The sequence below is a fragment of the Brienomyrus brachyistius genome, chromosome 7, assembly GCF_023856365.1.
Source record: "Brienomyrus brachyistius isolate T26 chromosome 7, BBRACH_0.4, whole genome shotgun sequence".
Taxonomy (NCBI): domain Eukaryota; kingdom Metazoa; phylum Chordata; class Actinopteri; order Osteoglossiformes; family Mormyridae; genus Brienomyrus; species Brienomyrus brachyistius.
In genome coordinates this window covers 1,698,360-1,721,426 of record NC_064539.1, presented here as the reverse complement: position 1 = coordinate 1,721,426, position 23,067 = coordinate 1,698,360, and the positions used below count along the sequence as shown (strand labels likewise).

General features: G+C 39.3%; 3 protein-coding genes across 14 annotated transcripts; 2 read left to right on the top strand and 1 right to left on the bottom strand.

The window, feature by feature from the left end:
- Positions 1 to 290: 290 nt before the first annotated feature.
- Positions 291 to 8,436, bottom strand: enoph1 (enolase-phosphatase 1). 2 transcript variants are annotated; one of them, XM_049021334.1, is made up of 6 exons: positions 8,338 to 8,436; positions 3,215 to 3,316; positions 2,119 to 2,321; positions 1,706 to 1,838; positions 1,468 to 1,591; positions 291 to 1,075 (listed from the first exon to the last, which is right to left on the bottom strand). In XM_049021334.1, exons 1-6 carry the CDS (start codon positions 8,434 to 8,436, stop codon positions 936 to 938), a joined length of 801 nt encoding a protein of 266 aa, XP_048877291.1. In that variant the 3' UTR covers positions 291 to 935. The 2 variants fall into 2 exon arrangements, with proteins under 2 accessions (XP_048877291.1, XP_048877290.1); XM_049021333.1 differs by lacking the exon at positions 8,338 to 8,436 and adding an exon at positions 3,466 to 4,107.
- hnrnpdl (heterogeneous nuclear ribonucleoprotein D-like) lies at positions 4,763 to 9,504 on the top strand. 3 transcript variants are annotated; one of them, XM_049021331.1, is made up of 8 exons: positions 4,763 to 4,982; positions 6,332 to 6,500; positions 6,571 to 6,732; positions 6,852 to 6,983; positions 7,153 to 7,261; positions 7,487 to 7,648; positions 7,858 to 7,953; positions 8,356 to 9,504. In XM_049021331.1, exons 1-7 carry the CDS (start codon positions 4,894 to 4,896, stop codon positions 7,926 to 7,928), a joined length of 894 nt encoding a protein of 297 aa, XP_048877288.1. In that variant the 5' UTR covers positions 4,763 to 4,893; the 3' UTR covers positions 7,929 to 7,953; positions 8,356 to 9,504. The 3 variants fall into 3 exon arrangements, with proteins under 3 accessions (XP_048877288.1, XP_048877286.1, XP_048877287.1); XM_049021330.1 differs by having other exon boundaries at positions 4,764 to 4,982; positions 9,213 to 9,504; XM_049021329.1 differs by having other exon boundaries at positions 7,858 to 9,504.
- Positions 9,505 to 9,879: 375 nt separating this feature from the next.
- Positions 9,880 to 22,867, top strand: hnrnpd (heterogeneous nuclear ribonucleoprotein D). 9 transcript variants are annotated; one of them, XR_007399066.1, is made up of 9 exons: positions 9,950 to 10,462; positions 11,233 to 11,401; positions 16,279 to 16,440; positions 16,726 to 16,857; positions 18,863 to 18,956; positions 19,707 to 19,862; positions 20,670 to 20,764; positions 21,148 to 21,254; positions 22,075 to 22,867. XR_007399066.1 is itself a non-coding variant. In XM_049021324.1 (8 exons), exons 2-8 carry the CDS (start codon positions 10,308 to 10,310, stop codon positions 20,735 to 20,737), a joined length of 936 nt encoding a protein of 311 aa, XP_048877281.1. In that variant the 5' UTR covers positions 9,880 to 10,028; positions 10,294 to 10,307; the 3' UTR covers positions 20,738 to 22,867. The 9 variants fall into 9 exon arrangements, 7 of the variants coding, with proteins under 7 accessions (XP_048877281.1, XP_048877284.1, XP_048877283.1 ...); XM_049021324.1 differs by having other exon boundaries at positions 9,880 to 10,028; positions 10,294 to 10,462; positions 20,670 to 22,867; XM_049021327.1 differs by lacking the exon at positions 21,148 to 21,254 and having other exon boundaries at positions 9,949 to 10,462; positions 19,707 to 19,850.
- Positions 22,868 to 23,067: the final 200 nt, after the last annotated feature.

The following is a 23,067-nucleotide window of genomic DNA, read 5'->3' as shown; positions in this document are numbered from 1 at the left end:
CCCACATTCAAATCTTAACATATTGTCTGAATGCTTGAGGGATATTCTACTAAGCAAAATGTGCTGTGCTTAACACTCTACAGCTGTTCCATCTACAGCCCTGGTGGATGACATGCCTCTCATTAAAAGCAAAACAGAATGTTATTTAAGCTTGTGATGCGTTATTTCTTGGGTAGCTCTCATGCTAGAATAGGGCTTTGCAATGCTTATAGGAAACTGATTTTCATTACAAAAGTCTCAAGAACTTTGTGGCCATGGACCCATAAACATTTTACATGAGCTTCATGGAATGTCTTTTGGGGTGTTTTTCCCATTTTAATCATTTTAATGCTTGTTGTTTTTATGATGATAATCCATGTATTAAGGTTCAGATGAACATTGTTGGTTCATTATTTGTGCCAGTTTCTAGAAGTTTGGTAAGCATTTTTCCTGCCTTCCAGCTTTAATTATTAACCTATATTTGCATTGTGCAAGTATACATCCCAGAGGAAAAATGTCATAGTAGTTTTCATGCACATTGTACTCTTTCTTTGCTATGAAATACATGTACAATACATCTAGGGTTCTTAAAGGTTAAAAAGGACTCATTATTTCTGTTTATTTGCCCAAATGTGTTCAGAATAGCCTACGGCATTAGTCTGATAAACTGAACTGAAGATCAAAACTAAATAAGCAAACCTCTAAAAATCTCAGGAATGTTTTGTTAAGTCCTATCCGCTGAAGTTACACCGTACTGCACAATGATCCAAGATAGCATGGATCAAAACTTAAATATTTAAAAATAATTAAAAAAAAAAAAAAAAAACCTTAGGTGTGTTTCGACCCACGTTCATGTGATCAGCAATGGATGCACAAATGTCTTCACCTGGCCCCAGTTCCCACCTGACCCAAAAAAGCAGCTCCGGGTCCATGCGACCCTCTCGCTAAGTAACTGTTCAGGCAGAATTAGTTGCTTGCAGCTGACTGAAGGACGAGATGAGCCTGTAGTGAGAGCGCTCCTCCTCGGCAAGCTCCGCATTGCCTGGTCTCACCACAACGACCACGTTCATGCCCACTTCCACTGCGGCCTTTGCCTCTGCCAGAAGATTAAAACTTAGAAAGTTAACACAGCCAGAGACTTCCTTATCACAGGTCAGCTTGTAGAGCCTATGCTATGGTTTACAAAACTGATTTATCAATACTTGTATAGTTCAGAGTTATGCACTATCACTGAATATTACTACGTACTTAAAAATAAGGAAAATGTCCAAGTCCAAAATGATTACAAAAATATCAAATCACTTTAGCACAAACTGAAATTTTTCACTGATGCACACAATCCTCTCAAATTATTTTGGAACCAAAACAAGCCTAAAACTAGAGTTTTCTTTTGTTAACACACTTCATAAACAAAACGGACCTACTTTACTGTGATTTCAGGAAAAACAGGTTCAGACAACAAAGCTCCAATGGCCATAACGTAGGTACCTCTTGTGACGTCTGTGAGGAACAGAATTTCTTCTGGAGGACAGCCGATCCTCTCTGCTATCCTCTGGTAACTTTTACTCTCTACTTTAAGGCCAATGTTGGTATCAAAATGTCCATCAAATAACTGTGAATAATTGAAAAGAAAAGTTTATGTTGGGGGAATTTCAGAAATAAACACTTGTGCTATGTAATTATTCAACTACAGTAAGCAAATAATAAAAACCAGGAAGAGGTGCACCTCTAGGAGGTCTCCCTCGACAGAATATCCAAACAGCAGCTTCTGGGCCTCCACGCTTCCCGAGGAGTAGATGTAGACCTTGAGGCCCTGCTGTCTCCAGCGCCTGATGGCAGGAACGACATCCTGGTATAACCTGTTTCAAACAGGCAATGAAATGAGTGGATTACATCTCAAAATGCTCCAGAAACAAAACAGCAGGGCCTCCAGTTCTAAGCCCAGTAAGTTTCAGTCTAGCTAGCTACAGGTACTACCTAGTTTAAAGGAGTATCCCCGTGATGATTATTTTATACAATTGCCTCACTAAACTTGTCTGTAAGGCTGTCAGAACTAGTGCATAACAAGACATTGCGACATACAGCCGAAACTCAGAGCACTGTCTAAAGGAATATCAACATTTAGCCAGGCCTACTTACTCGCCTTTGATTTTCCCAGACATATAGGCTGCACGCCACATGTGCCCCTGCAGCTGCTTCAGCGCCGTGGTCTTCCTGTCAGCTGCCATTTGCCAGAGCACATTGTCCACCACCTCCCGGATGGCCTTCTCCTCGTCCGTGTGCACCGTCTGGTCGGGGCTGTGCACTCGGCATGCTCGGTGCTCCCGGACATCCTGCTCTGCCTGCCGCCAAAATAGTACCATTAAACACCATTCATTTACTTCACAGAAAGCCAGCGGCTGGGGTAGGGGGGGATTCCCCCTAATATTGCAGCAGTGCTTTCTTACCAGACAAGTCTACCTGCAAAGCAAAGGCAGCCCTTCTTGGGAGACTTTTAGGATGGGAGGGAAATAATGCCCACTGACTCCACCAGGGGCGAACATTACAACCTTTTACAGAATAGGCTGGTTATATGCTAGTGCTATGCGTTATACTGCGGAAACAGTATTTATACAGATAGAGGACTGTACTGAGTGAGTAGAATGAGGAGGATGGTGCAGCCAGGATACAGAAAGACCCCGATGTTACCATCCTCTTCTGGCAACCATCCCTGTTTACATTACATTAGAGTAGAATGTGAGTAAACCTTAAATACCTCCTTATATGACTGTCACAGTAAAAGATGTCTAAATGAATCTAAAGCAGCAGCAGAACTGATATGTTGCAGATGACATATGAAAACTATGTTATAAAGTACACGGGAGTGTATGAAATAGACATCCTTTGTGACAATGAAGGTGATCACACTAAATAAAAGATTTATCCCCGACTGTGGGTGCAGCCGTCATATTACTCTGAAGGGTCTCATAACCAAAGGATACCAGCAGGTTGTGATATGAGGATAGAATAAATGTCTTCAGGAAAGATTTTTTTTTTCAAAATACAGAATTGTCAGTGCCTACTTGCAACATCGGGCAACTACAACGTGTGAATTTGATGGATACTCCTGTATTTGATGTACTCCTGTAGTCCTGTATTCAAAAGAGATTATTATACCACTTGCAATTACCAGGACACGTGTTACGTTAGTTTGTCTTATTAACAAAATGACCTTGCTGTCGCCAGCAAACCGTACCTGTTTTTTTAGTAGTTGCACATCTTGTTTACACTCGTCCTCTTCCCAATGTGTAGACAAATACTCCTCAATATGCTCCTTGATATATGGAAATAAAATGTCCTGCCAAAAAAAATAAAAATAATTAAGTCTATTCGGTTGCATCAATTGATATGTTTATTTCAACATTATTTTTGCATGAAGTGCAGACTACGATTTAGCAACACAACGCGTTGACATTTAAAATGTCATTTAATAATGCGCTAGGTTACCCTGACAAATGTAATTGGTGTCGTGGTCCCTTCTATGTCCAGTAACATGACGCTGACGTTTGCTGGTAACGATACTGTAGCCATTTTAATTTACACAAAATATTCCAGCTAGCCGCACCTTTCAACCTCAAACACACTCCCAATGCAGGCGATATTTAGCTGGCTAGCTGGCTTCACGTGTAGCTGACCGATCCCTTTAAAAAGTGCCTCTTTCCTTTAGTTGAGCCGACGTCAATTGTACAACTCTCATTGTGCCCGCAAGCAACGCGAGATAATTCCGCGTGCCGGAACCAGCCACCTTGGCGCTAAACTCTGTCAAATTAAGAATTCCAGTCAGGAAATAATTGAATGGAAGTAAATGTTGAGAACGGAACTAGAAATAAATGCATTAAATTATCGCGCATCAAATATATATAAAACCTAAGAATTCGCCACGGTTGCTCAAAAATAAAACACGTTTTCTTTGCGTGTTTATACCCCGCATCTATAACAACAATGCTCCTACGAAGCATTGGGGAAGAACGTCAGACCAGCAACCTATGTATCCTCCAGTCATTTGTCTGTCTCCGTCACGTGATATCAGTCACAAGACACACTCTTTGTGTTTTATGGGTAAATCATTACAATGACTTTACAGTGAGCAGTCCAAACTGGTTCTGTCCCGGAACATTACTATAGTGCCCATAGATTTTACTGACGTAACTGGTATATCCATGAGATTTTGGAGTAGCAGTTTGTTTTTGACACACCTTTTAAAAAGCAAACAGAATATTAGTCACAGTGTAGAAACAGTGATGTACACCTTAGACCAAAACTAGAACCAAGATAGAGGAAGGTAGCACTGTCACCACACATCACCATGATTGGAAATATGGGATTAGGTGACATGAAACCTCAAAATTAAGATAGAGATTATTGCCATTTTACGATGTAAATGTGGTTTGGTACAGCTGTGTACCAGTTGGAAACTGAGCACAACACTCTCTGGTGAAGAATAAAACTACAAAATACATAACACTGAAAATACAGTTTTAATTCCGCTTTAAAATAAAAAACTTAACTTAAATTTACTACCAATATAGACATTCTAATTAGAGGTATTTAAGAAGGAGATTAACTGTGAACGTGCAAATCTTCGGATTCGTTTAAAATGCATTGAACCAGTTTAAATGTATATTTTTTTGTCTTTCCATGCGTTTTTGAATTACTTGTTTGACAAATGAAAGACAGTACCGGGCAGAAGGACCCAGAGGAGGCGGAGCGTCGAAGCACAGCCCCCGAACTGCTGAAGACTCACTCACCCCCCGTCTCTGCCCGCCATTTTGCACGACGCGAAATTGTGCTTGCTGTGTTCCAGCTTCAACCCTGCGTGTGGTGTTTTTTTAAAGCTAAAAATTTTGAGCAGGTGCTCGTTTCTTGCTACAAAAAATGGAAGCCAAAGGACAGGCCGACTTTAGTGCAGAGGAGTTCCCCGAAGGGTCTAAAATCAACGCGAGTAAAAACCAGCAAGATGACGGGTAAGAAAAGCGGCCGCCGAGGCGGGAACACAAGATGGCGAAGTCTCTCCGCCGGCGCAATCGCCGCTAGCCTTTCCACGGGCCTCAGTAACCCAAATCTCAGGGTTTCTGAAACTGAGCCGGCAGTAGCCGGGCGAGTAATTACTACTCGCTTTATGTGGGCAAATCCGGTGACTTACCGGTTTACACATCGTGTCGCGCCAGCATGTGGGTTGTTAGTAATGGCTTTAAGCTAATGCTAACATTTTATTGTATAACCTGTAGACAATCGAAATTTAAAGAACATGACAGATGTTACTTTAGAGACTACGCATTAGTAACGCACGGGGGTGTGGGATTTGTTGAACTAATCGGATAATCTAGCGCTAATAAAAGGTATACGATAGAGGGATTATCCGAAAATACAAGTGAAGGCTAGAATGGAGCGATGCGTTTACCGTTACGGAATGAGGCTTAAATGTGTGGAATTGAAGCTGATAAACAAAAGTAGTAAAGCTACCACTAAACTTCGAGAGTGCGTGCAATCACGTTTCCGCCCTCGTCAAAGATGTCGAATCCGGGGAACTGGTTCTTTCTGTACGAGCATCCGGATTGATCCTCTCATTTACCGGGGATAAAGCCGCTGCTTGTCTGTCGTCTGCGGAAGTGCAGCCGGTCGACGTGGATCCGGACAAATGGCGGCCGCTTTCCGCCTTAGCATGAATTCAGTTTCTGTGGTCTTTTCCGGTTGCATTGGGATCAGCCGCGTTAACACAGAAAATTGGCTTACCGTTCGCACACTGTTTGGCGAGGTGCCACACGTAGATTTTTTTTAAAAATCTAAGTTGTACACCTTTCGGGAAATTCTCTATTAGATTATCGCGCCGAATAGTGTGTTTCCTGTCCTACTAACGTGGGATTTCATCAGTTACCATCATTTTAAGGTCACTGCCCCCTTCTTTTGCATCTTTTCGGTTACGTTCGTTTTCTATTCGTATGAAAGTGGGTGAATAAAAGAGGAGAATTTAAGACCGATATTTTCCGTATGATAGTTTAGTGATGTCATGTATAGTATTTTCCAGGTCATGTTTGCAGATGTATTCCAAAAAGACTCACTGTGAGAAGTTAGGGCAATTTTCCTTCTGAATTCATGAGCGTTTAGTCCAAACCCAGTTCTCACTGCGACATTTTTTGAAGTTATAACTTTTTGTATTCTAGAAAAATTCAGGAAAACAACGTGGTGTTATTGGCAATAAGACACGTTTCATTGGAACCAATGCAGTTTGTTTTGGCATGATTTATAAGTGAAATGTAGGCTATTATTTCCCTATTAAATTTAAGACATGCATTTACTGTTTTATTGTCCACAGGAAGATGTTTATTGGTGGGCTAAGCTGGGATACCAGCAAAAAGGACCTCACAGATTATCTGTCCAAGTTCGGTGAGGTCCTGGACTGCACCATTAAAACAGACCCCATTACGGGACGCTCTCGTGGTTTTGGCTTCGTCCTCTTTAAAGACGCCGACAGTGTGGAGAAGGTCAGTATAATTTTCTTTGTGTGTGTGTTTGTCTGTTGTGCCCTCTCAATACGTTCTAATGCTTCTTTAGGTGCTGGAGTTCAAAGAGCACAAGCTTGATGGAAAACTTATTGATCCTAAAAGAGCCAAAGCGCTCAAGGGGAAGGAGCCTCCCAGGAAAGTCTTTGTTGGGGGCCTGAGGCCTGAGACGTCAGAGGATGAGATCCGGGAATATTTTGGAGGATTTGGCACAGTAAGTAATGCTTTCTTTGGGGCTGGCTGGTGTAAATAGTGTATATACATTCTGTTTGCTGGCTGGAGCATCTTACAATCAGCTGGGTCTGCTGATTGATCGGTGTCGTCTTGCTTCAGATCGACAGCATTGAGCTTCCTATGGACACCAAGACCAAGGAGAGGAGGGGATTCTGCTTTGTGACATATGTGGAGGAGGAGCCAGTCCAGAAACTGCTGGAAAACAGATACCATCAAGTTGGATCGGGAAAGGTATATAGTGTGATGCCGTGTCTTTATTTGTGCTTTGGCCACCCAAGGAGGTGATAGAATTCTGCATCTTGAGCTGTAACTCATCAGTTGCTCATTGGAAAAGCCCAAAATATAAAGGCATTACTCGGGGTGCTGGCATTTGTGATTTAACATGACCCATGTTTTGCAGTGTGAAATCAAGGTTGCCCAGCCGAAGGAAGTTTACAGGCAACAGCAGCAACACAGAGGGGACCGGAGTGGCTATGGAGGAAAAGGTTCCAGGGGCCGCGTACGGGGAGGTACGACCCACTAATCATGCTTGCTGGTGTCCAAGCTAAAATGAGTCACTTGATGCCTGCCTGTGTATTCATAGATTGCCATACTGATCCTCAAAATCTGAGTGGGCAAGGCTGCTCAACTTAAAACTGTAGCTGTTCAGTAGCTTTGCATTCAAGTTGTTGCATGCTTATATTTTCTGGCATTTCTGAAATACAATTGAAGTTTCACCCTGCTGGTTTGTGCAGGTCAGAATCACGGCTACAACCAGGGCTATAACTATTATGGCCAGAACTATGGAAGCTATGGAAATGGATACAATCAAGGATACAATGGCTACCCTGGCTATGATTACTCTGGCTACAACTATGATAGCTATGGGTATGGACAGAGCTATGACGACTACAACGGTAAGCCAAAGTGTCCAATGGTGTGTGTCTCATGTCAGTGAACATGCCTGTTAGATACCTTTATGATCTGTAGAATGTATTTTGACGAATTGTAAGGAGAATAATATGCCATTTGCGTACATCTTTCTAGGTTGTGGGAATATTTGGTCAATTTAGATTTGGTATTTGGATCTTGTGATTTATTGTAATGGAAATGTGTCCATCACCAGCCCAGCAGAGCAGTTACGGAAAAGCTTCCCGGGAAGGCGGAAACCACCAGAACAACTATCAGCCCTACTGACCAGAGCTCACGTTATTAAAATTTGGTAAGGGTGTAGCAGAAGGCCTGCCGTTTGTCTGACGTTGGTGCTTTTAAAGATCAATAGACAAAACCAAAGTCAAATGAAAACAAGTGGTCAGATGTCTCCATGGTCCCCACTTTGGATTTTTTTTTTTTTTAATTTTTTTGCACAAGTGACTTTGTCTATGGATCTTTAATTGCCTCCGCTCCTATAAGCAGTTTTGCTTTTAGCTCTCCAGAAAAACATAAGCGTTTTTCTGCGGGTTTTTTCCCCCTGCTTTCATTTTCGTAACAGGTCATATGGAAATTACATAAAGAGACTTGATAGCAATAACAGGTAAAGTACTGCTAAAGGGTACAAAGTAAGGACCTATCCTTTACTTCTTTCCTCTTCCTAATTCTATTGTACCTTGTTTGTACCTGCCAGTGGGGACTTCATTGCAGGCCGTGTGTCACCTGACCACGACATTCTCTGGGCGTCGCACATAGCGGGCAGAGAGCACGGCATGCACAAGAAAACGCTGTCCTGTGGTATGGTCTCTTCCAACTTAATGTACCAGCGTGTAACAAAAAACCCAACCAGGGAAAAGAAAAGTAAACAAAAAGGATCTCACGCTTTTTATTTTTTAAGTTGACGGTGTTTTCTTTAACGGTTTTTTAAATGGTTTTTTACAGGAATTAAAAAATGAGAAATCTAAAGGTGACCTAAATGGTTTTAACGACTGTATTGTATTCTCTATTTTAGTGTCATTTCAGTTCTGGACCTTCGTTTTTTCTTTTCTTAAGTGAACCCCTTTTAAATCGCTTACTCTTAATGCTTGCTTTTTTTCTTTATAGCCATTAAAGAACTTCAAATGATAAACACCACAAGACTTTTCTTAAGTTTTCTGTTAAAGATCATATGTGGACATGCTTTCTGAAGCCATAAAAAGCTTAAATAAATTAATAGATTGGTGTCACTAGCATGATTTATGAGACTGAAATGTAGCACATGGGATTATACAGTGGGGTTAGACTTATGTTTGGGTCTGCTCCTTAGTGGTGAGAGAATCCACCAGTTTAGCGGAGCTAAAGCTTTTTCCGGCTGACAGTTTAATTTTCCCTCTCCCTCCCCCCTGAGAGCTACATGTTGTACATATGATCTTTCAAACAGAACAGGAACCTTAATAGCTTAAAGTTGACAGCACAAGACGTTTCTCAGTGAAACATGGACGTGCTCGATTTTTCGGTATCAACGGTAGCCGTGGTGCACATGATTGATGTTCCTTGTTTCCTCTCTTCCAGGTGGGCAGGCCAGCTGAGGATTCCACTTCGTACCCTGGCGGCAGCTTGAAGATTTTTGGTCCTTTTTAAACAAGATTTTTTTTTTTTTTTTTTTTAATTTTGTTATTCCTGAGAAGGTTGACTCTGTGTGGAGCTTTGTAAATAGTGGCCTCTTTTGTTCTGGGGATTCTCATACTTTTGACATTGGTGTTGTAATGAAATGAAGCTGTCCTGTCACTGTTTTGTAAAGCGTTCCATTTGTTTGATTTTTATTTTTCATCTCTAAAGGGATTATTAAAAACTGGGTACAAAACTGGTGTGTGATTGTGCTTTAACTGGTAGTGCCTTATGGAGATAGAAAACCCACTGGGTGATGTTTATAAATGCATTGTGGAATCACTGTAATTGCAAAATGGGGAATTTTGGGATCATTAGGGAATTTTGATGATCCTTCACATACATACTAGGGGAGGTGAAGAACTGGCTTCTTTTCTATGCACCTGCTTTCCTTGGAAAGCCTGTTCTGGAGTTTGTTCCTGCACTTCAGTTTACTGCTTCAAAAAGGTAATTTTTATAAACACCCGCACCCGTCGATCTGCGCCTGTGGTTTGCGTCACTGAGTTTCTCCTGCAGTTAGTCGGCGTGAAGTCGCACTTGCTCTACGCACGCGCCGCTCATAAGTAAACACGGAAATTAGGAGCACTATGGGAGGCGCCGTTGCCCGAAGGGAGCCGACGGAAGCCGATGGGATTGGTCATATCCCGGTCAGCGCCAGCACCGCTTCCTTCCTGCGACCATTTTGTCATCCGCGCCATTATATATACATATGCGGCTAAGGTAACTACTGAGCAAAAACACTGCTAGTGGACATAGATATCAAACAGTCGGATTTAAACGTGAATATTTGGCGTAGCGGCCGCTTTCTGTCCGCTGTGGTGAAAAATCGATTGTACAGCTACCGCGGCTAAGCTAACCGGCTAGCTGGTTAGGTGGCTAGCGGGGAGCGTAGGGGGACGGCCCCGGGGAGTTGGCGCCGACTGCGGTGGGTGACTGTCCGGCTAGCTCGCACGCAACGTTACCGTGTAGCGTATTTTTTCAAAAGGTAAAAGGAGAAAAATGTCAGACGAGCTGCTGGTCAGCGACGACTCGCTGATGAAGATGGAAGAGGACGGCGAGGCTAACAACGAGCAGATGCCATCGGCAATGGAGAGCGGCTCGGCGGTGTCCGAGGGCTCCAAGATAGACGCCAGCAAGAACGAGGAAGATGAGGGGTGAGGAGCCCGCGAGCCTCACTCCGCGTCACCAAGGCGCCTAGCTGTCTGCTAGCTACCTAGCCAGGCTAGTCTAACACTCACAGGACGGGGACTCGAGTACCCAGACCGTAACGTCGTTACTGCCATAACTGCGCTACATTGTTGCCCGAATGTCTAGTTTGACTTAACTGACCCGCTGATTTTGTATTGCAGGAAGACTAGATAGGCACTAACAATTAACTGTGCATAGTTAGCACTGTAACTGTGCTGTGTATTGCCGCAACTTTCCGTGGACTGCTAATTACAATGTTATGTCGAAGTTATACATCTAGAAATCGCATGCATCCATCGACTAGGTGTAATGTGCAGCTTTGTGATTGTAGATTTTATTTTAATGTTAATTAATATTACCGTGGCCTTTATGTAAACGGGAGCAGAATTGAGACACTTATAGGGATACCTCATGATATAGATGATACTTTATTCATGCCCTTGAGTATTTTTTCGCAAAACCCATTTTAAAAGACACGAGCACACGTATTTATAGGTGAGAGCAGGTTTCAGAAAGATTCTACTAACCATTAAGAATTATGATCAAAAGTTAGCGGAATAAGAGCGGTGACACTTTAGGTTTTCTGTGGTCAAGGATGCCCAAAACTGATCATTTGATAATTTGTCTCAAACAGTGATGGGTTTACATGTAGACTAATCCACACCTGTTTCCTTACAGTTAAACATAATATATCAAAGAAGTTGTTCTTTCTAAACCTGTTTTTCCCCCCAAACAGAAAAATGTTTGTTGGAGGCCTGAGCTGGGATACTACAAAGAAGGACTTAAAAGATTATTTCTCGAAGTTCGGGGAGGTAGCGGACTGCACGCTTAAACTGGATCCAATGACAGGACGGTCCAGGGGGTTTGGTTTTGTGTTGTTCAAAGAGCCCGACAGCGTTGAGAAGGTATTTCTTTTTTAATTATTCTATTTTCACATGTTTGTCCAGTACAGACACTGGTCTCCTCAAATTTACTGTATTCAGGTATTATTCATGGAACACATCACAAGGCTGTTTGTTGAGTTTCTGTTTTGAAAAGTACCTAGGTTATTATTAAATACTGTTTAATCTCTCTGACCTGTATTCATGCATTACTACTTGTGTCATCTAATTTTGCTGGTGACCCTAACTGGACAATGGATTAGACCAGTAACACAACTTTGAGACCAAGAATGACAGTAGGATTTCATCTGCTCAACAGTTTGAGGTTTCCCTTGTCGTATTTTTCGTTTTGTGATGTGGCAAATGTTTTCAATGGATGACATGTCTGGACTACAGGCAGGCCAGTCTAGCACCCAGACTATGGAGCCATGCTGTTATAATACACGCAGAATGTGATTTGAGATTGTCTAGCTGAGATACCAAAGGCCTTCTCTGAAAAAGACGTCTGGATGGCAGCATGTGTTGCTCCAAATCCTGTATATATGGTTCAGCATTAATAGTGCCTTCCCAGATGTGCAAGCTACCCAGGCCATGAACACTAATGCACCCCCATACATCACGGATGCTGCCTTTTCAACTGTCTGCTGATAAGCTGGATGGTCTCTCTGCTCTTTAGCCTGGAGGACACAGCGTCTATGATTTCCAAAAAAGAATTTGAAATTTTGATTTGCCAGACCACAGGTCAGTCCATCTTAAATAAGTTCAACCCCAGAGAAGTTGGTGGTGTTTCTGGAGCATGTTTAGATATGGTTTCTCCTTTGCATGGTACAGTTTCATCCTGCATTTGTGGATACAGCGATGACCTGTGTTCACAGACAATGGTTTTCGGAAGTGTTCTTGAGCCCATGCAGTGATTTCCACCATAGATTCATATCTTTTAAATAATATTGTGCACCACATATAATGAAATCCCCCAATTCTTTGCAGTATTACATTGAATAACATTCTTCTTAAATTGTTGTACTATTTGCTTATGAGTCTTTCACAGACTGGTGAACTTCTCCCTATCTTCATTGCACAGAGACTGCCTCTCCGGGAGGCTCTTTTCATACCCAATCATCTTATTGACCCATTGCCCGTTAACGTAATAGAAGTAAGAAATTCAATCAGGTATTTTGCTTTAGCATTACAGAACTTTTCCAGTCTTTTGTTGCTCCTGTCTCAACTTTATTGAATCCTGTTGCTGGCACCAAATTTAAATTGAACATATATTTGTCATAAAACAATAAAAAAATATGGGTTTATATGATATTCAATTTATTGCATTCCGTTTTTATGTTTTACACATCTTCCCAAGTTTTTTTGGAAACGGGGTTGTATTATGAATAGGTCTGTTCATTGTTGTGGTGATTCAGTCAATCCATCTTGTAGCTGGTTGTCCTGCTCCTCTTACTTTCAACTTTTCCACGCAATATGGTCGACTTCAACGCACTTGGTCTTCTCATGATATGCCTAAAGTAAGATGGAATCAGTCATTTGATTTTTAAGTCTTTGTGAAAGTTTAAATGTGTCGATTCTGTTCCTGTTTCTTCATGGTCCAGTTTTCACATCCAAAGATGCTTGTGCTGCACAGTATTCCGTGACACTGGTATACTATGTATAGATTTCAGTAATTTTATATATGTGTGTAGTCTAAAGCAAGATGTGAAAGGAGTTTTTTGTTAACTTATGTCCTCTGACTTTTTGAATTAACAGGGAATAATTGTGCAATACTGGCTCAGTTTTGTGCATCTGTGCCCTGCCTCATTTGATTTTGTCATCATTGTTACTGTAGAACATTACTGGCGAAATTTTAAATCACATGATTTGATTCTTTGAACCATATTATCATATGTAAATTATCATTTGGAGGATAGTATGGTGGCTCAAATGGCAGCACTGTTGAATCCTGCTTCTGCTCTGTCTGTGTGTCCATGCAGATTGCATGATCTCTCCATATCGCATGGGCTTCCACCCACAGTATAAAGTTATGCAAATGGCTCATTGCATACAGCTCTGTGTATGTGTGCCCTGCAGTGGACTGGTGATTCCGTGCCCCGCTTAGACTCTGACCAAGAAATGTGGTGGGATGATGGACTGATGAATGAATGATCACATAGCCTTCCATATGTGCTGGGCATTGATCTTAAATGGTTTTCTTTGTTTGGATGTTTGAAATGTGTTCTGTGGTACCTAGCTAACAGATTAAATTGGTTCTTCCATGTAGACTGCAGAGAAACTTGAGCCTATGTAATATGCCGACATCTCAAATCTTGTGGTCTAATACTTGTAGATGAAATTGTTAAAAGAACTTCATTAACAATTACTCGTTAAGCAACAAACCTTTTTCCTGTTTGGAAGTTTTACTACAGAATTTGTCCAGTGTAGGCTGTACTAAAATTGATCAAATATAAGTTTTTATATTTTTATAAATATAAATATTTATATTTATATTTGTTTTTATAGTTTACTACATATCTTATTATTCAAATATCCTTTCGGCTGTTTACGCCAACAAAAAGGAGAATGTAATGCAGCAGCACAATCAAAATGTGTTGTGTATATAGCCATTCTAAGTACAGTTTGGAAATACAATTATAATGCAGGAATACTATCATAATATAATTTAGGAAAGTTTATTTTTTGTATAAAATGCACAGGACAGACATCAACATGGTTGTCATTACAGTATAAATTACACATAAGCATTCCAGATTTTCATGGTATTTCGCAAACATTTAGTTTCACCAACATTTTTTTTGCTATAATTGTGATTTGATTCGTTGAGTTTTTGAAATCAAGGGTGTGAAATTATGTTGTTCTTGGTTAGACTGGAGTTGAAACTGTAATAAATTAGCTAATGTAACTAGCACTCTTTCATCACTGAGTACGTATCAGCATTTGTTATTCATGATGATGAGAGGCTGTATTCAATGCTCCCCTACAGTTAGGGTGAGACTTGTGGTCCAGTTAGCTATGTCATGCCATCAGGGCCTTGCAGAATGAAGATCTCTTAAACCAAAGCCTGTTTTAGACACATCCTGCCACCCTGAACTTCTCTAGACATTACCCAGAGGGGCTGTATGTGTGAATGCGAATGTCCAAATCTGTTGTACTGGGCATTAAATGGACTTTTCCTTGATAGCTCCCTTGTACAAAGACCAGGTAATTTCCAAATGACCCCCATGTGTGAATGGAGCAGGATATTGCCCACTAGGGGCTTAAATTTCCATCATGTCAAATTACAAGACAGTTATGTGACCACAGTATAATCTGAACTAAGGTGAACACCAAACATTTTTGATGTTTTTTGCATCATGTCCTGCCTCCTGCATGCTCTACTCAAGCATCACCCCTCGTCTAAACTTGCTGGAGTATTTGTGGTACAGTAGGTGTGACCATGTCTGGTACGGACAGTCTCTTGTGTGCAGTGTCTGAAAGGGCAACTCTGGAAAATGTCCGAACATGATTCTCTGCAGTGTGTCTAGAGTTTGTGTGTGAAAATGATTCAAGAGTGCTAGGTGTTGAAGGATGTTGAATCAGGGGATATGACTGTCAGCTAAGGGCAGAAAACCTTTGCTGTTATGTATTGGGAGGCAGTTTTTTTTGGGAGGGTCGTAACGTGAGTATCCACAACTCCAGATTCTGAGCGCTAGTGTCATAGAATCTCTAGCAGTGGGAGTCAGTGTGTAACTCTCATGTCAGTGGCACCAATGGCTATTTGGTCAGTGGCTTGGTCAATTTGACTAGTTTGACATGGGTATATTTCTATACAAATATGCTAGCTTCTTGGCATTTAAAAGCATGAGACCTCTTTTAAAATATATCCCACACTTTCTTCCACTTGGTTGACAAGGGTCTGAGTAAAAACTAGCATAATGTGAAATATATGGAGGAATGGTAGGATACCATGAAACCAGATGAGTGCCTAGGGCTCCAAGGGGCTGTTTGACACAGTCGAGATGTCTGAGGTCACTGTTTAACTGCCGTAGCACACTGTAGGAGGATCTCTGCTGGAACCTGGAACCTAGGACTACAGACCAATGCTCCTGTTAGCTAAAGATAACACATGATTCAGCAAATGCTCCGCAAGCTGCATTGTTCTTGTCCATAATTGGACAGAGTGTGCTGCACTCTGTTGTCCTGGTTCAGGGAAACTACCTTAAACACTGTTGTCGCCAGAAGCCATTTGTGGAGAATGGCCACTCTTCAGTATAGCTTGTCCTGTTGATGCTGCTGTAGATTGTCACAGGAGCATTTTATAGAGCAAAACTGGTCTGTCACCAGTGAGGCTCAGCCACAGAACTAAAGCTTTATATATTAATTCAGTATTAAGGCTCAGGTAATGACTTCATTTACAAACTTATTGCGATAAGAATATATGAATAGTAAAGCAGTCTTTCCTGCATGGTTAGACTCTGTAGTATAGCCATATAGTATACTTAATATATTTTAGTTACATATATGGTAAACTGTTTATCTGATACTACTTGATTTTCACCAATTACTTGGGATAGGTATTAAAGTTACATTACTTGCATTACTTTTTTTTAATTTTGTAAATACACAGTTGTCTTCTGTGATTTTGTGATTGGCAGCTGGTTGTATTGTAAATGAACTACCTTGTTTGTCTTACATGTTCATCCTGGACATGCGAAGAAGAGAATTTGCATATATCTGTTTCGAACTCCCAATTTGTATGATTGCATCAGTTATGAACCACGTGTAGAACATGACTGATGGATTTGGTTATAGAACAGATGTAGAAATGGAAATTAAGGCATTAATTATGTTTTGCTTTTGGCTTTCTCCATATGAGATTTGACTGCTGTTTCTTTAACTTTTTTGTTTTGTTCTTTCAGGTTATTTTACAAAAGGAGCACAAACTAAATGGCAAGGTAATCGACCCTAAAAAGGCCAAGGCCATGAAAACAAAGGAACCAGTTAAGAAGATCTTTGTTGGTGGTCTTTCTCCCGATACGCCGGAGGAAAAAATTCGAGAGTACTTTGGTGGATTTGGAGAGGTACAATTTAATATAAGATCTTTTTTGTCACTATTACAGAAACAATGAAAGTTTAGCAGCTCTTTGTTTAGCAGCATAAGTTAAAATTGCTACCCTTTTAAAAATTAATTCATGATGTCTTTGCATCCTGATCCTCTACCACTCCAACAATTCTGAATGTATAATTAGCTTACTGATCTACAGTGGCAACACAGATTGACGATTGGCAGCTGTACTGACCCACTCTGTTGCAGTTCACCTTAATGCACCATTAGATCTAGTTTGACTCAGATGTTCAATTTTTAGGTGGAAGCCATTGAACTGCCCATGGAAAATAAGACGAATAAAAGACGAGGATTTTGCTTCATAACTTTTAAAGACGAAGAGCCTGTCAAGAAGATCATGGAGAAGAAGTACCACAACATAGGTCTGAGCAAGGTATGGTCCAGGAGCTTCGTCAGGTTGTAACCTGTTAATCAAATCTTTGTGCCGTGGCTCTGAAGAGCATTTTGTCATCTCTTTATTAGTTATTTACTTTTTGTAGTTAATATACCAACAATGCTGCTTGAAAGTTTCAGAGAGCGATTAGGTAGCTAACTCGTGGCAATATGAAATTCGCTATAAAACGACACTGCTCCTGTAGCTTGGTTGGACTGTGACAATGTTGTATACCGTGGCACCATCTTCTATGGTCAGTGGTCAACTACTCACCTAAGCAGTACAGTGTAATTTAATAAATTTTTTTCTCAAGTATCAAGGGCTTTATCTCATGTATGAGAACATTAGCAAATACCCTGTTATTAGAATCTTCCGTGGTTTGTTTTAAACCAAAGGTGTTGGTTAAGTTGATTCCTGTGCAAGTTTAGTTTCATTGTTTTATTTAGTTAACAAGACCTTCCAAGTTTATCTTAGGCTTTCAATATCAGAAGATTCCGAGTTCAGAAAGTGTTTATTTTTAAAACAGAAAATTTATTGGAGGGTTCATACTGAAAATGTATGCATACATTATTGTACTAAGCATATGGTTGCAGCGTGTCCTGTTTTTACCTTTGCATATCTGGATATTTACAAAGGGTATTCAGGTCCAGCCCTGTACCTGAGCACAGCTGCAGGGTAACTCCTGCTAGTCTTTTCTTTACAAGGAAATGTTCTGAACAGTTGGACTGCTTCATGATACATGCACATCTGTGTTCAGTAAATGTATTTTTACCCTTATATTAGGCCTGGGCATTGCCACAGGTGCCCCAATTCGATTCCGATTTGTTAATGATTCAGTTCAATCCAATTTGATTCTGATTCGATATCAGTCTAATACGAAAGAGATACAAATTTACAAATGCAGAGTCACTGGGAACAATTTGTGGAAACCACTAAAGAAAGGCCAAAGGCTTGTGTATCAAAATATTTTTATTTGAGGAACATATAGGTGCAGTTCCTTAAAAACAAAACCAACCTGTCTCTATCAAAGCACTTCTAACTGAAAAGAATAACTGAACATAAAAAATGGGGAAATCTAAAGCTCACATGCCATTTTTAGAAGGACTTTAACTTAAAGATATGTGCCAAAACATGAATTAAAATCTTCTTATTTGAAGAGCGTATGGGTATTATTAAGAGCTGGGAATTGGCCCTGACCTCAAAATATGATTCACAAGTGCCCAATTTGATTCCATTGCCACTCCATTGAATTTATGTTTGACACATTCACTGACGGGCGATCAATCCAGATCTGTTATAAAAACAAAAGGCACAGCAATGTAGCGTTAACATTGTAAAACAACATAATTTATTGTTGTACTTACCTGTGAAATATTTCGTCCACACCTTTCCTTATTCAGTTCTCGTACCCAGCCAGAAATACATTATACCTGCAGACTTTTAGTTGCTTTCATTTGCTTGTTACCCACAACGACAACGTTTGAAAAAACAGATAATTAAATATTCTCATAACTGACAGCAAGGCATCCACTAATATCCATTTTTTCTTTACATCGTTTGCCTTTATTTCATTTTTATTTTTCGTCACCGTAAGCAGTGTACTGAAAATGATTGGTGTGAGAGTAATGCGCTACTTGACTTGAGGCGAGGCAATCCTGCAATATTATTGCAACTCTCCTATAGGTGAGAGATTAAGTAGTATCACTTATACAATAAGAGGACTGACGCAAGTAAAATTCAGCAAAAATATTTTTAAAGTCACAGGAAAAAGCATAAATTAACAGAGTTGATCTTGGGATTTTGTGAATCGATATCAAATTGTCAAAACCAGGATAGGGATTAATCATGAAGTCGATATTTTTTTCCCGGCCCTATTGAATATGCTGGAAAAACTCAGACATACTTTCTGTGAGGTTTGTTTCACAGGTAGCCATTGGATAGATAAAATATTCCAGTATGTTACTGTTTATTTTACTTTTAATGTTGATTTTTCATGTTTTTACAGTGTGAAATTAAAGTGGCCATGTCCAAAGAACAGTACCAGCAGCAGCAGTGGGGGGGCCGAGGTGGTTATCCTTCCAGGTCTCGAGGGAGAGGTGGTAAGTGTTCTCCTCATCTTTCCGGAACACCGCACTGGTGCATACCAGGCTCCAGACTACATACTGGAGGTCGAAATCAGAAACACTATTTCGCTGTGGGCATTTACTTGTCCAAGAATTTGTTCTTGTACTCTTTACACACAACATGTAAATTAAAAATATAATGGTACTGAAAATTCACAGTTTGGTTTTTGGAACATTGGTTTTGGTTTACGGTTCGGTGCAGTTTCAGTAATATGTTTAATTTTTAAATTATTAAAGCTGCAGACATGATTAGAAACAGTTTTAAATCAAAGGCGATGCATTTGTCGACGTGTCTGAATAACAAAATTTAAGAGACTCATTTGCACATTGTAAAAATAAATGTTAAATTTTAACATAAAAAATATAAAAATATAACATAATAGCAATCATAATGAACTAAATCCAGTTTATGTCTAGTGTTCTACAGTATACTACCGGGTATGGTTTCATATCTATAGCAATAAACATCTCAGTAGCCTTAGTTATTTATTTTTTTTAGTCCTATTTGAATTTCTTGGTGAAAACACCGTAAATGCAGAGACTGTTTCTGCCTTACTCCAGTTGTACACACACTCGGATGATGTTGTCTGAAATGAGTTTGCGTGTTGGATATGTTTCCAGCAACATATCAGAGTTCGGTATAGCAGAGCTAACAGACAATATTGGTCTTATCAGCTATTGTGTAAGTTTTCCAAGTGTGGTTAAGCTGAAAACTATGTGTTTCAGGTCCAAATCAAAATTGGAATCAAGGTTATGGCAGCTACTGGAATCAAGGTTATGGTAACTATGGTAACTACGGCTACACCAACCAAGGCTACGGGGGGTATGGTGGCTACGATTACTCCGGATATAACAACTACTACGGATATGGTGACTACAGCAGTATGTAACTGTTTGTGTAAACACACATAATAAAACTAAGAAAATAATCTGTTCTCATACATTTTTTTTATTAAACATTTGAACAGTTTATTTATGCATCATCTTCCATTTCTCTTTGTAACTAAGTTCATGGTTCATAGAAAAGTGAATTCTGTTGTCTTTGTCTTTTGTTGTTGTTGTTGTTGTTTTTTAATTTGTTTAGAGTGCTGTATTTTAATTATGCAAATATATTATAATATGCAAAGTGTTTGACCCAAGAACAATTGCCTATTTAAAAAAGTAAAAACAAAAGTGCTTTGACGTCATTAGACATGCCAATATTTCATATTTTTTAAATGATCAATGAAAGAATCCTTAAAAAATAAACAACCTTTTCTTCATTCAAATTCATTCCATATGTTTTCTGTTTCTTTAATGATCACCCTTTCCTTCAGTACAAAGTTGATAAACGAGAAATAGTTTCTTACATTGGTACTTCATTTATTAGTAGCTGCCATAAACAATTAGCTACACCTTTATATGTTTGCCTGGGCTTTTGACCTCAATGATGTCGGAGACCTAAGCATATTTAGTGTACTTCATTTCAGTGCAGGGATTGTTTGTCATTCTAGTTATCATCAAGAACTATGTTAAATTGCAGACGTTACAGCTGTTTAAGTAACTACCACAGCATGCAGTTAGCAGTGCTGTTGTTAAAACTCCATAAGGATGGTCATTAGCACCAACAAATCGTCAGTGAAGCAGCATCCTGTAAACTGATATTTAATGTTAGATTTTTTGTTTTGTTTTTGTTTGCTCAACCTCTAGATCAGCAGAGTGGTTATGGCAAATCCCCAAGGCGAGGTGGTCACCAAAACAGTTACAAGCCATACTAATATATTATCCCCACTAAGTACAAGCAGGTACGTTACCATATTGCTTGTCACAAACCTTTGTTAATACAAAGCATATTTTTTTCATAACTATATTTACCGCTCTATTGTTTAATGTACATGCTTAATTATTTTTTCACAGCACCCTCAAGTGCTTTACAGTAATGGTAACATAGACGACAGTCTCTATTTGTGGTTTTATTTATTTTTTTTATTTTTACTTTTTTTTTTTTGCGCGATATGTAACGACCGGCTTTCCATGCTTTGTGCCGGTAACGGTAAAGTTAACCGTAAAGTTAACAGGTAAAGTACTGCTAAAAAAAAAAACGGGAACCGAAATTTAAGGAAATGGCAGGAAAAAGAGAAGAATGTTGTCTCCTAATTCTGACATATACCTTGTTTGTACCTGCCAGCGGGAACTTCCTTGCAGGCCATGAGTCCCGCTGCCTTCCCGATTCACTCAGGCCCGCTCAATGCGGACAGGGTACGAGAGGCGTACGCTCTCGAATGCCACCGTTTGGTATGGTCTTCCGACATCCTGTATCAGCATTGTAAAAAAGAAACAAAAACAAAAAAAAAAAAACAAATAATAAAGTGGATACATCCAGCTTTGTCTTCTTCTTTTAATTTTTTTGGGTATTGTTTTATAATGTAAAGGAATACATTAATGTAATTTTAATGGTATTTTTTGCAGGGCCCCCCACAAGTAATGGTTAAATACGACCTCTTACTGAAAAAATAACTCTTCATTTTTCAAAGGATACAGCTTTCTCTGGATTTTCCAGTGTCTTTTAATATATGCATTCCTAATCTAAATGTAATGCTTGCTTTTCTTTATTCATAGCCCTTGTAGCTGTAATGCCCACTAGTCCATGAGCTAAAACCTGGTTTTACTTGGATGCCACTGCGTTGGAGAAGTCCTTTTTATCTATACCTGTATTGTCTCTTGTGTTACTGACAGCGGGGGAAAGCTTCTATTGTAAACCTCGTTAATTTTCCTCTAACAAGTTCTCTTTTTTTAACCTTTTGAAAACCTGCTCCGATGTTTACAAAAATTTGCATGTAATGTTTACTTTGTGTATTCTTTTTGCATTTCTGAACAATTGAAGGATTTTCTTATCAGTATTGCATTTGGCTTTTGACATCTTCAATTTGTGACACTTCAGGATTTCTAGCTTATGGACTATATTTTTTTTATTGTTAATTATAGATTTATTTTTTCTTTTTGTGTCAATAATGGACTGTGTAAAGACAGAGGGATGCCTTTTGATGTTAATTTGTACGTTTCGTTCATCTTACACAATGGTTGTTTGACAGTCTGTTTTTTTTGTCTTTTTCAGGTATTGGAGGATAGTTTGTCTGCCGGAAGTTTGGAAGAACCTGGTTTAGAAAAATACACAAGCCAGTTTCTGAGACGTATTTTCTGTTTTATATGTGTTAAGTCATTGCTTTATTTTGATGCTTTTGTGATCTTTCATCCTTTGAGCTCTGTTTGGGCTTTGTATACACGTTGTGTTTTGTGGTACTTTAAAAACCTTCAGTGTTCTACCCTTTTTTCCTCAGTATTGAGTTTTGCGGCATTGTGTGAATATATACAAAACTTACAGCTTTAGATTATAGTGCTTGTATTTCTAAATGAACTCTTTTGTATAATTATGTTTTTTTGTAAGTTTTCAGGTTAGTCATCTAGATTTTTTTATGGTCAATAACATTAACAATGTTCTGTTATGCACTAGATAATTCCAATAAAGAACAGAATACTCTACTGTACTAGTATATAGAAGCTTTGGCATTCTCTCGTTAATAATCACACATGAAAACAAATGCCTAAATATGATTTAGTGTAGTTGTTTCTCTTGTTCAAATGTGGGGGAAAAATCCAGAGCAAAATATTTTGATTATGTGTTATGTGACATTTAGTATTGAAAGCAGAGTAACTTTGAGATGGCTGGTTTAGTGAAATATTCCAGATATGTTGCTGATAATCTCAAGGTTAAAGTTAATTGCTTTGCGTGTTTTGTTATATTCAGCTGGGGGAACATTTTTATACCATTACCCAGTTCATTATTTGTTGTAGTATGTTAGCTAACATACAAATGCTGACATCTGCAAAATAAAATATATTAAACCGGTTCCAAAGTGTTTACAGTAAGTCCAGGAACAGCAGCTGTTTAAAAAGATGATCTCTGTGAAGAACATTTCAATTGTATTGTAAGTACTTATAACAACATTCCTGCATTGCCTTCCTATTACAGAAATGAGGTTTGGAAAGTATATAGTGATACGTGTGGATTTAATAAATAATAAATGCATTTTTGTTCAACAAAGTTTAG